Source organism: Gossypium hirsutum, chromosome A05 (assembly GCF_007990345.1).
Source record: "Gossypium hirsutum isolate 1008001.06 chromosome A05, Gossypium_hirsutum_v2.1, whole genome shotgun sequence".
Taxonomy (NCBI): Eukaryota; Viridiplantae; Streptophyta; class Magnoliopsida; order Malvales; family Malvaceae; genus Gossypium; species Gossypium hirsutum.
The window spans coordinates 32,673,947-32,687,463 of NC_053428.1; the positions used below are offsets into that span (position 1 = coordinate 32,673,947).

The following is a 13,517-nucleotide window of genomic DNA, read 5'->3' on the forward strand; positions in this document are numbered from 1 at the left end:
GATGGGTAGCCTCTCTTATCGCACATTCTCTTTCTTCATGCATATAATATTTTAATTTCACTTCCCATCCCTTATAATTGGATTAAATTATACACTACATTAGATTAAATTAAATTTTCATTATTTTGGGTCAAACTATCGTTTTCATATGCTATAATTTTATAGATTTTAGGGGGTCTAAAGAAGAATTATCCGGGGTCGCCCGCCCCCTACTTCCTCCCTTCTCTCCTTACTCAATTCCTTCATACTTAATAATAATTTATGCCTTCAGTCCCTATTCTCTTCATACTTTTGAGTTTTAGTTCTACTTTTAATTCCAATAATTTAACTGCTCTATTTATCTAATTTAAAAATTAAAGTTCAATTTTTTATAGAAAAGGCTGAATTGGTAACATCATTAATAAACTTTTATTAAAGTTGAATTAATAACAAATAAAGAACTAAATTTCTAAAATTAAAAATACGAGTGAAAAATAATTTCAGTTTAATACTTACAAGATATAACTTAAAAAATTTAAATTTCAACAGCCAAATAGTATAGTATGGAGAATGAAAGCAGAAATATAAAATACTATGTAGGGTGGCTAGGAGTCGTAGAGTATTTGCTTCTTGTTTGTAAATATAGATATGTATATAAAAAAAAGGATGTATAATTATTTATTTACATATATACTTTCTCTTGCTTCAAAAGAAAAGAGAGAATAGAGCATTGATATTGGCTAGTTGATAGTGTTAATTCAGATGCAGGTAACTTTCTGGCGCTCTTGTCTGGTGTCATGGTTTGTGGAGGCAAACCAAAGCTTTTTTATATTATATATATAGATAAACCGATGAATATGCTTATGTAGCTATACATAAAAGTAGACCTTGATGATTTGATGTGAGAGAGACGTACAATGACCTAATCCTCTGCTGGGGAGTAGTAACTCAAACTCAAACTCACACTCACACTCACACTCACACTCACTTCACTACAGCCCATACAACATTATACTATGTTGCTTTTACACTGTAAATTTGCACATTCTTTTCTTAAAGCTCTGATAAACTCACAGAATCCCATAGGCCAAAAAAAAAAGTCCTTTTTCCCCTGTCTGCATCATAGATAGAGAGTGAGTGACCTTGTGGAGACCACTCTAGCTATTCTCATTTGCATCATCATCACTCATCCGTTAAATCTCCCCCCATTGATGCTAAAAGTAACTTTTCAAATTTCATAGGCCAAATCCTGCGACTAATGTGAGTATTTTCCATTTCAGTGAGACTTGAGATGAGGCAAATTAATCGCCTAAGATAGCTCCTCAAGCATATATCCACCACTCCTTCAACTTTTGCTATAATTTTCTGACATATATATATGGCCATGTATGTATTCCCTTCTCTAACTTTAGCCATTCATCATTGGACCCGCTAAGAGAGGATGGGAAGTGGGACTGACTAAAAACATCATCACTACCTTGCACATTCATACATACATGCATGTGCTACAATCCTACAATCTGCAACCGCAAAATACCTACAAAACAGAACAAACATACAATATAAAGAGTAAATCTCGTTCTGCAAGTCGCATTGGATTGTATACATGATGAAAATAAACAAGAAACACAGCATAGGTGTAGACTGTAGAGAGTAATAATTAATCCAATACATGATTGGGGAAAAAAATGTTTCTGAGCGGTGTTTAGGTTGAGACTTGAGAGCTGAGGGTATTAATATGTCACCCAGATTACCAGCATTTAGGACATACACTTACAAGACTATGACCTTTTATTTATTATTATTTTTTATTATACGTCGAATGAAATATCACCAGTTGTACAAATTGATTTATGCCGACAACTGGCACCACTCCACTAGGGGAACACTTGGAATTTTTACGGGACCACCACACACCATTGATGCAACACAGTGACCCCAATCTGAAATCGTGATAATAATTCTTCTCCGTTCGCCAGCTGAGAATTTTTATACATACACAAACACACAGCAAGGCACCACTGTACAATGACAAGCCATCAACCAAAAAGATGGTAATTTCAATAATTTTGGGAGTGACGTGGTGCTAAAATCTGGGTCTAACACAATTGGGAAAAAGCCAAGTTGATGGTTGAAGCGGTAGTAGCTTCGTTCGGTAAGAGTGAAAATACAAGTTCAAACTTTAAAAAAGGAACTTGTTGCGGCACTCTTTAGCCACTCCCGGAAAAACAAACTTGTAGGCCCATCCCCTAATGACTATAGATCTGCAGCTTTAACAATAACTCTGCAGTGAGTCTCATCTCAAACCTGAAATATGGTACCAAAACATAGCTTCTTATTCAAAACAAAAAAAAAAAAGTTTAATTTTCCAAGAAAACATTTCACAGCTGAATTTCATAGAGAGGCAATACTTTAGGTCATCAAGCAACTAGGCATGATAATGTGGGATGTGAGGGAAGTGGCATGTTCAATAGCAGTGGTAAAATTTCAGAATTTCAGTAAAAAGGTATTGACCCCTGTTTTCTATATATGGAACTTTAACAGAAGTAGATATTTATATATGATATATTTATCGTCAATCTCCTGTTGACTGGCTTTACCAGGTGAAAGTTGTGAGTAGTGTGAGAGGCACATGTCCAAAATCTTTACATGACTAGCAAAACCACTGGTTGAGATGAGACACCAAAAAGGAAAACATGTAATGAATTGATCAATATATCAATGGCTGGGGAGAATGGTGGTTCATATCCTGCTGGCGGTAATTAGAATCATTTTCACTCGTTGTTCCTTTCAATTTCAAATTCCAAGAATTGATCTTGAATTCCACATTGTTTCGTCTTCAGGATGAATTTAAATGCTTTTTCATTAGCTAGAATATCCAACTTATCCATCATGAAGATTCCCAAGTACTTCCAAACATATGGAGGTACTATTCAAATTTGATGCATAAAAGCTTTTGCTTCCTGCCATATTTGTTATTCTTGAGAATACAAAATTGTTGGCATGCTTTCTGGAATTTTTAGAGTAAACGATCATTAATATTCCAAGTTGGTATATTGTTTATTCCATTCCAGCTTCAGATCCGACCCATGGTTTGAAGGATGAACATCATACCATCACCAGAGATATAGAAAACACCGAGATATGAAAATTTCAATCCAACAATCCTTCTCTTATGGGTAAAAGTATGATGGATTACCTAGGGGTTAGATTGTATTTTATCCCTTCTACTAAAAATTAGATAAATTAATCCATGTTCATTAGATCAAATAGCAAATTTGTCCTTCTATTATAAATTTCATATGCTATCATAAATTGGTCATTTACCTTAGCATAAGGTACACGTGGCATATTACATGTCATTATCTAATTATTCCGTCAATCATGTTAATTTTTAATAGTAATAATGGATAAAATTTTTAGCAAAAATGACAAGTTTGCTCTTTAATCTAATATATAAGGACTAGTTTGCCATTTTTTTGAGTAAATGAAACAAAATGCAATTCGACTTCTAATATAAGAGCCATCATGGTACTTTTACCTATATTAGCAACATTGCAATGGTTATGTATATAATAGAATAAGAAAAAGAAAAGTCTTCAAAATCTTAAGGGTAAACTAAGTTAGACACCAACTTTTAGGGAGCTTTTATTTTGGAAATCTTTGTAATTTTGTGACTCAACTTTTAAGGTGTTTTTATTTTAGCCACCCAAGCGTTAAATCTCTAACGGCGATTAAATGTACACACCACGTCATATTTACACTTTCATTTTGGTCACCCAACTTCTAGGTCATTTTTATTTTGGTCACCCAAAAAATATATTTTTTTAAAATATTAACATGGTAAAAAAGCAATAAGGATTAAAGTGAATAAATAGTAGAAACTAAGATAATACATTAAAAAATTATAAATTTGTACTTGTTTACCCCTTGTCAAAAATTCTAAATTTCTTTTCTTTTTAAATATTGAAATTTTAAATTTCAAAACATTAAAATCAAATAAATAAAATATTGGAAAGTTTTATCCCTTGATAGTGATGTAGAAATTAATTAACTAAAATTTTATTGAAAATTATTGAAAAATTTGATCACTCGATAATCTCCTTCTAAAATTTTAAATTTTATTTTATATTTCTAAATTAAAATTAACTCAAATAACTCATCTTTAATAATTACTTGTGAAACATAAATTTCTTTTGATTATATGATTTTGAAAAATATTTTTAATTAATTAAATTAATTTCCCTTTTATTTGTTTGAATTTCTATCAATTTTCAATTTTTTGAGTTTGATTTTAGTTCTTGGCATCTATCGTGTTATATATTCAATTGGATGTTATACATTTTATTTAAAATTTGCTTCTATGGTTGTATTAAATCATTTAAATATCATTTATTATTATATTAAATTATTTAAATATAATTTATTTTTATGTTTAAAATTTTAAAATATTTTATGTATCATTAATTACTTGAAAATTATTTAAAATTTATATTTAATGCATTATTATATTAAACTATTTAAATAATATTGTTTAAATTAATTAATCTTTTACTTTTCAATATTATGTTTAAAAATAATATTTTCACTTTTCACCGTAATTTTTAACAATGATATCGAGCACTTAAAATTAATAAACCACACTTATTCACGATATTTTTTAAAAATATATATATTTTTATAAAACACCATTCAAAGAACTAAGCTTAATTCTAATATTGATGATTAATATATTTTGGGTTTACTTGCTGGTTTTCCCATGCAATGGTAATTTAGGACTTGGAATGTCTTCAAAGGATTTTATTACTTCACAATACATGGTGGAGTACTACAGCGATGCATTCCCTTTGATACATGCATTCAGCATTAATGGCTATCAATTGCAAGTCTTTCGTGCCGCATCAATCATAATTTCCACATAAAAATATTTTTCCACGTTATTCTTTAACTAGTAATTTTTTTTTTCCAAAAAATTTACTACTTGCGACCCACATACCTCACGTTTCTTCATTATTCCCTTACATCCATCAACGCTTCCTGTGTTTAAGGAAGAAAAGATTCGTCATGAAAGTTAAATGGAGAGGGAATGATGTGGGAAGATAAGTAGTGTGCAAATATCCCTAAAATAGTAATAAATTAACAATAAAGTGAGAATTATATAATATTCAAATAATAACAATAAAATAATAGTAATATAATAACAAATTGTTATCAAAACAACAACAAATCAGTAACAAAACAATAGCAAAACAGCTGAGTTGGGCCAAGTCGAGCCCAAGCTAAAAAAATCTACCCGAGTGGTCCGACTCATTTAAAAAACGGGTCTTATTTTTTTGTCTATGTCCATTTTTCGAACTTATTTTTTTGCTCAAATCCTCTTACATTTTGAGCGGGTTTTCAAATTTGGTTAGATAACTCAGCCCATGATCAGGTTTACTTGCATTAACTCTATTAAGCTTTAACTTTACTTGATTCTTTTTGTTAGTACAAGGACTAAATTAACCCATTTAAGATTAGTGAGACTAATCTGATCAAGTTCCCATAATAGAGGGACTTGGTAGGGAATTTCACCTATAAAAAACGTACATGGTGCTGGGCTGGGCTTAGACAGAAGTTGTATGAGCCCATGACAGAGCAGTTCAATACTAATATTATTTACACTATAAAATGTTAGGGCAAAACTAGGGTTTTCGGATTTGGCTGTTGCTGTTCCTTAATCTCAAATCTCATCTGCACCAGCCGACGACATGGGGAGGAGTGAGTTTCTTCCTTCCCTCCTTTGCTTCCGATTACGATTCTTCTTTTTTAATCTTTACTGCTATACTTGTTTATGCTTTTTGATTTTTAGTTATTTGAGTTTTTTCACACGATGCAAGAAAACCTTACAGTGTTGCACTTTGTTATAATCTACTACTCATTACATCATGTAATTGCTTTCACATACTACTAAAAATTCATTGGAAATGTGTAGTAGGGGTCATTTTTTATGTTGCATTACTATGCTGCATTTGTGGAATCTATAAAGCATTGTACTTCTGTTTGCAAGCGCTGGTTAAATTAGATTTCCTGTCTACAGCATTTTTCAAGTTTAATTGTATATATCTCTTCTTTCTTGCTTGCACTGATGGCTTAAGGTTCCTGGAAACTTTACCTTTGGAAAAGGTTCATTGTATTTCATGGGTTCTATCATTCTTTCCCCAAGAAGCTATTGTTGAATTATGTTGAATTTGAGTGTCATTCGCATTATGGTTTTCTAAAATTCTTTCTTATAGGACCTGCAAGGTGTTATCGCCAAATCAAGAATAAGCCATACCCCAAATCTCGATACTGCCGAGGTGTCCCAGATCCTAAGATCAGAATTTATGACGTTGGGATGAAGAAAAAAGGTGTTGATGAGTTTCCTTTCTGTGTCCATCTTGTGAGTTGGGAGAAGGAGAACGTCTCAAGTGAGGCATTGGAAGCTGCCCGTATTGCCTGCAACAAGTACATGGCCAAGTTTGCAGGGAAGGATGCTTTCCATTTGAGAGTGCGGGTTCATCCCTTCCATGTTCTGCGTATCAACAAGATGCTTTCATGTGCCGGTGCTGATAGGCTTCAGACCGGAATGAGGGGTGCTTTTGGAAAACCTCAAGGAACATGTGCCAGAGTTGACATTGGTCAGGTTCTGCTCTCTGTTCGTTGCAAGGATAGCAACAGCCATCATGCACAGGAGGCCCTCCGTCGTGCAAAGTTCAAGTTTCCTGGTCGTCAAAAGATTATTGTTAGCAGGAAGTGGTATGCATTTTTCTTTCTTAAGACATTGTGTTCTTAAACTTGTATTGTATATACAGTACATATGCTCGACAATAAATCACCTAAGTTCTGGAAATATGGTTTACTATCATTTATGATATTATTATATTTTTCATTGGTAGGGGATTTACCAAGTACAACCGTGCTGATTATCTGAAGTGGAAGTCTGAGAACAGGATCATGCCAGACGGTGTCAATGCAAAGGTAATATTAAGATTACTTTCAGATATAGGAAAATGTTATATCTTTCAAACAGTGGTTTTGTTTATTTATTTTCCTGATCTGCATATTTAATCCATTATAGCTATCTGTATGTCTTAGGAAGGATGCTAATTAGATGACATTGTGCATGTTTTTTTCACTTCATGGAGCTGAATTGTTTGTCCTTGTTTTAACTTTGTTACTTTTGTTTATGTTCATAAACAAGACATGTAATAGTGGATTTAGTACATGTTTATTATTGCATTTCTAAACTGGAACTTGTGATTTGTAATGTGCAGCTTCTTGGATGTCATGGTCCTTTGGCTAATCGTCAACCTGGAAGAGCTTTCCTCTCTGGATCAGCCTAGACTCTCAACTATCCAGCAAATTTTTAAGTTCTCTCCAAAAGCTTTCTGTTGAACTCATTTCTGGTTTATCATTACAGTTGTGTTGCAGATCTTCCTTTAGTGGATTTTCAGGTTTAAAATATTTGGTTTAATGAATTGTTAGTCACACCATTATTATGGAATTTAATTTTATTGTTAGTATTATTTCCATCTTCTTGTTTCCTTGGGAAGCCTGGCGCCGTTGATTGAGTTTCTGACTAATGCATTTTGCCTTGTCGTTTTCTTCCAATTGTTTTGTGAAATGCAGCAAGTAATTTAAGCAAAGCCGAGTAGCGTATGTATCTTTCTTTATGCTGTCAGTAAACTGGACAATCAGTGCAGTGGTGTCCCATTTTACATAACCCATTCTTTGGTCCTTGGTGTGAATAATTTGGCTTTTGTTCTATATCATCTGTTTACTTAAAAGAGGGATATTTTGGTAAAATAATGCAAAAACTATTTTTTATTAAAATGATATAAACTTAATTTTATTTACCCTAATTCTATGAATTGAAAAGCAAAAAAAAATACAGATTCTCATTCCCCAAATTGGGTTTGTTGATGGTAATTTTAAATCGTTAAAAACATGTATTAGATATCTCATTGAATATTTTTACATTTGATATATTATAGAAGTAGAAATAGAAGCACATATCATTAAATTTTTATGAAAGTATAAATGTCAAATGTGATAATCTCTTTTTTTAAATGGGGAGCTTATTTGGCTGCCTACCAATTGTGTGACTTGCGCAGAGAGTTTTTGCTTGACAATATATACTTTTTTTATTTTTGACAAGAATTCACGATTTAGAATGATTTCACTAAAAAATATGGATTAAATCTACAATGCATAAAATTAATAATTGAAGTAAAATGATTTAACAGTCAATATGTTTGAATTAAAATTTTAAAATTTAAAATGATATAGGAACTAAAATTAACCAATTCAAAAAATACAAAGACTACTATTATTATTTTTTACTAGAATAATATAAATCTAATTTTATTTACTCAAATTATATGAATTCAAACAGTGAAAAATATTGTGGAATCTCATGTCCCATATTGGGTTTTTTGGTGGGGATTTGGGCATGATAAACGGTGACAGAAGCAAGAAAATATCTCCCCAATTTTATACTTATTAACTATTATTATTTTTTATTTAAATTCAATTAGTAGTCCTCTGCTATAGGTACAGTTGTAAACTTAATTCATATTTTTCGATCGAATCATTGTAAGTCGCGAATTATGAAATTTCAATTTTAATTAATCCATTAACTTAAATTTTAGTGATATATGAAAATAATAAGTTAACATGAGATTACACATATAATAATATGTTTAGCGTATCAAAATTTGAAAATAGCAAAACTTAATAAATTTAATAATCATCATTTGATGAGCACTAAAATTTTAAAAATTGAAAACTACAGGGACTAAAAATGACTAAATTAATGCACAAGGACCAAATCTACAACTTTTGCAAAGTACAGGGACTAATAGCAGAATTTAACCTTTTGATTTTGACTAAGAATCAGTAGTAAACATCAGCTGCAACACGAAATGCAGAAAGCAGAGTCGTTTTAAACAAGTCCAAAAACATAAATATATAGTTCATATATAGTTAACTGTTTCAATAAACTAAAGGAGAGAAGCTAGATAGCACAGCCATCGAACATCAAGCATTTCTCTGAAGAAATGAGGCGACAGGCCTCACATATGTGAACCCCTTAAAGGGATTCTCACCGAATGTAGGACTGGCAACTGGAGAATCAATAACCGGCATGCTAGTCCAGCACTCCTCAAAATTAGCTACGCAGTGGTTTCCTGCAACATCAGGGAGAAAACTCGGCCTAACCTCCCGAGCCTCTAATTTCTTCCAGTTAATGGCCTTGAACCATTTATGGCGTTTGATCTCCTCACTACCTCCTTTTCCACAACCCAGACGCTTACTTGCTTCTTTCTGCAGCAGCTGAAGAGAAAAACAACCTAGACCATGATTTCTTATCTTGTAGCAAGAAAATTCAAAGACCATGATGCCCTGGAGCAACATTAAAAATTGCATAATAACCCAAAGAAACCATTCGTTTCACAGCTGTATAAAATTTGTAAAAAATTGCATAATGTGAAGTGGAACATTTAAATTCACTTCTGTGAAGTGTTGGACATTTGCAGAGCATCGAATCATTATGGCAAAGGCATAAATAGATGAGAATGAGGATTTACCCCCTTGAGGATTGAGTGTGCTTCACTTGACAAAAAAGCTGGCAACTTAATCTTTTCCTTTATTATTTTATCCTGGACCTTTTGTCTGTTTCCTCCAGTAAAGGGTGGCTACAAAACAGTTAACCAAAGCGAGGGGAGCATATGAATATCAAAGAACTGGCAGGATGCATGCATGAGACACTAGACATGCACTTTACCAAACGTAACAAGAAATCAAGATCTGAATATCATCAGAATGGAAACTTTCTGCATCAAGAAAAGGCTTTGATATGTTGAACACAATAAAATTATGAAAACCAATATGGTATACCAACCTTCCCAGTAAGCATTTCATACAGTAGAATTCCAACACTCCACCAATCAGCAGCCTTGTCATGGCCTTTTCCAAGAACAATTTCAGGTGCCATATATTCTAAAGTTCCACACAGAGAATTGGATCTTGTATTTTCGTCAAATTCCTTTGCTAGGCCGAAATCAGTCAGCATTACCTGGTAACATACGGGTAGCAACAACAACCATGAAGATGGTTTAGAAATCAGTAATTTATGCTAAAAGTAGAACACAGTTTCCAAGTCAAGCAATCATATTGATTGTGACCACTGCAAAAACCAACGTCCAGGTCAGACATGCACAACGACAAATATTTCAGGTTTGGAAACATGAATTTTGCTATAGACATGGACATAAGCACAGTAAATACAATCTCTAGTAGATTAAAAACAGCATTTGCATCCAAATATTCACAGCATTTTGCAGTCTTACATGTCCATCTGCATCCAGAAGAATATTTTCAGGTTTTAGATCCCTGTGCATTATGCCATTTGCATGGAGATGAGAAACAGCTGATACTATCTCCGCAGTATATATGCGAGCCAAATCTTCCCTGAAGAAGGAAATGCAAAATGTTGGACTATGCTGAAGAAATTCTACATCATAAAAGGTAAATAAATAAGCAGTTATAGCTAACATACAATACCATACCTGAACAAGCCTTGGCGATAAAGTTGGAAGAAAAGATGTCCCCCATTAACAAAGTCAAGAACAAGATACAGCCTATATTTGGTCTGCATGAAATGATAAATGGATAAATATACATCTATATATTCTACATTCGACAGCCACTGCAAAAATATACAACTGCCAAAATTTTCAGCATAAGTACACTCATATTTCTACTAGCATGGGATCATTGAAACATGTGAATACCATAAGAGAATAAACAACCATAAACATAAAACATGCTTCTACTAGCAAATCAGTACTTGGAATGAGTATCTGAGCTGCACAATGAACGGGTGGTCCACTTTTCCTAATATAGCCCTCTCAGATTTCATGTATTCAGCATGATTTTGCTCCATAATCTTATCCTTGCGCATGACTTTCATTGCATATATGTCTGAGGTACCATTCCTTCTTACTTGATAAACCTTTGCAAAAGCACCTTGGCCAACAACCTTTAAAACTTCAAAATCTTCAAGTCCCACAGATTGTTGTCTCAAAAGATGAGTCTCTATATGGTCATCAGGGTTCTCCAGAATAACATCATTAATTGAAGGTTTCTTAAGCTCTTTTTGAGCCTCTTCCCTTGCTCCTTCTACAAGTTCCAAGGAATCCCCTGTTTCACGTAATGTGAGCTTGCTAAGCTTCAATGACTGGCTAACATATGTTGAGGGGCCAACCAAGGAGTGTGAACGGTTACAGATGACAGCTGGATCATCATAAAGCATTTCATTGGATTCAGTTGCAACAACCAGGTTTCTAGGATTCTGGGAGTTGATTTCCATTGAGGGTTGAACTGGGGAAGGTCCAAACACATCCGAGAAATCAAACTCAAGATGATCAGATGTCAGAGAATCAGGTTGCCCCACAGGGACAAGCAACTGATTTTGGAATGCTTTGTTAATGCGAGACTCATTTAAACTAGATAACCGAGAGGAAACCATGCTGGTTATGATATGACGTGGTAACTTTAAAAAGGCTTTGAGGCTAAGGCTAGAAACTTCCAAATGATTCTGGCATGCAGTTAGATGAGGAAGGGCACCGTACAATGGCCTTAAACAAGTGGAAGTTAATGAATGCAACAGGGGTTCCAAGAAAACTTCGAAGCAAGCAAGCCAAAATCCAGACAAGAAAATCGTTCTTGTTTCCCAATTTGCAGGAAACTGTGGATGCAACAGTGCTGTTTGAATTCATGAAGATCAGATTTGCAAAGCTGTAGAGTGTAGACGAAGGCAACATAAAGTCAGTTTCAGCTGTCAATGGAAGTCTATCATGTCACCTTAACGTAGTATTAATATAGAAAAAATTAAATGTATTTAAAATGGAAAAAGGAAAAAGATCGCCCTATTGTATGCATTATAACGACTTGCAAATAAGAGTGACTAGTCGATGTGAAGTAGCTAAAATATCTACAGTGTTGCATCATTCATGAAGAAATGCATTACTGCATATTTCTTCCACAAACACTACCCCTTTGTTTTCTTGCATTTCAGGTTTCAAAATTGATTATAAACCTCTTCTGTTGAACAACTGAAACTCAATATTAAGTTTCCATCATTCGACTTCATGGCTAAGGCGTGCAGACTGCTACCATTCGCAGGAGGGAATTCACTTGGATAAGTTTAAGGTAAACTACCTATTAGTCACTCTAAATAGGGGTTGTTACTAGTTTGGTCACCCAAATTTTTTTGTTAATTTGGTCATCACAAAAAAAAAAAAAAGGAAAAATGGTCAAATTGGTCACTTCATCATTAAATGGTAACAGAAATCTAACAATTGATTTCCACACTAGTCACTCTAAAACTGTTAGCCACTCTAAATAGGAGTCATTTCTATTTTGATCACTCCAAAATTTTTTGTACAAATGCACCGTTTGTCTTTTATTGCCATTTAATAGTGAAGTGATCAATCTAATCATAATTTCTTTAGATGACCAAATTAACAGGAAAATTATTTGGGGTGACCAAAATAGGAACGAACTCTATATAGAGCAACCAAAAGTGTAATAATTTACCCATAGATAATTTTTACCTGATATATAGGAAGCATCTTTGATATCTAGATTCACTTCTATCATTTATAATGCTATTTTACTCCTGATTCATAAGATATTCTTTTCATCTAACAATAAGCGTTCAAATAAAAGCACATTTTTCCTATTTGATTTATAGCTCGAAAATTCAAATCAACAAACAGTTATAACTTTTACCAAAGTCCAGATTACGTAATTCAGTAACATGGTGGTAAAAAGCAAACAAAATCACATATAATTCATCACGAAAAAAAAAAACGAAATCATAGTCAGATCTGTGCATATTATTCCAAGGACAAATCAGAAACGCAATTTAAAGCTCAAAATTTGATTCTCAAACCATTAAAAAGAACAATTCATGTGAGAAAAAGCAAGAGCAGTAAACAGAAGAGAAAATCTATAAAATGAAAAAGAAGAAAGGAGGGACCTGTGGAGGATTGCAGAGGCAATTCGGAGACGAAAGCTTTCGTGAAAGAAAGAAAAGCTTTTAAAAAAGTGAGGGCCTCGTTTATAGTTTAAAATAGTAATAATAGTTAAAAATAAAATATTCGATTACGGATTCTTCTGTATTTTAGTGGCAAATTTTTGATTGGTTGACGTAGCAGAGGGCAAGATCGATAGTGGCCTGGCGTTTTGGATCAGTCAACATCTAGAGCCGGGCCGGGCTGGGATGGTTTGGGTATAATAAAAATTTTGCTTTTATATTTTTTTGAAAAGGATTCGAATTCAAATTATTTTCAGGGAAGTAAAAAATTCACGACTTATATTATTTAAACAAACATAAATATATAAGGATATTCATGAAATTAATAAATAAATTATATTTTATTTAAATTATATCTATATCAAAATAATAATTTTATTATATAATTATAAAAAGTATTTATTTATATTAAAAAATT

The 13,517-nt window shown here is 33.0% G+C and overlaps 2 protein-coding genes across 3 annotated transcripts; one reads left to right on the forward strand and one right to left on the reverse strand.

Moving 5' to 3' along the window:
• The first annotated feature begins 5,584 nt into the window (after positions 1 to 5,584).
• On the forward strand, positions 5,585 to 7,529 carry LOC107957456 (60S ribosomal protein L10). The gene is made up of 4 exons (XM_016892977.2): positions 5,585 to 5,736; positions 6,252 to 6,753; positions 6,894 to 6,975; positions 7,272 to 7,529. Exons 1-4 carry the CDS (start codon positions 5,727 to 5,729, stop codon positions 7,338 to 7,340), a joined length of 663 nt encoding a protein of 220 aa, XP_016748466.1. The 5' UTR covers positions 5,585 to 5,726; the 3' UTR covers positions 7,341 to 7,529.
• Positions 7,530 to 8,858: 1,329 nt separating this feature from the next.
• LOC107957455 (serine/threonine-protein kinase AtPK2/AtPK19) lies at positions 8,859 to 13,127 on the reverse strand. 2 transcript variants are annotated; one of them, XM_016892976.2, is made up of 7 exons: positions 13,043 to 13,127; positions 10,847 to 11,796; positions 10,566 to 10,648; positions 10,347 to 10,467; positions 9,899 to 10,072; positions 9,585 to 9,692; positions 8,859 to 9,330 (listed from the first exon to the last, which is right to left on the reverse strand). In XM_016892976.2, the coding sequence occupies exons 2-7, from the start codon at positions 11,525 to 11,527 to the stop codon at positions 9,037 to 9,039; spliced, it is 1,461 nt and encodes a 486-aa protein (XP_016748465.1). In that variant the 5' UTR covers positions 11,528 to 11,796; positions 13,043 to 13,127; the 3' UTR covers positions 8,859 to 9,036. The 2 variants fall into 2 exon arrangements, with proteins under 2 accessions (XP_016748465.1, XP_016748464.1); XM_016892975.2 differs by having other exon boundaries at positions 8,859 to 9,399; positions 13,043 to 13,120.
• Positions 13,128 to 13,517: the final 390 nt, after the last annotated feature.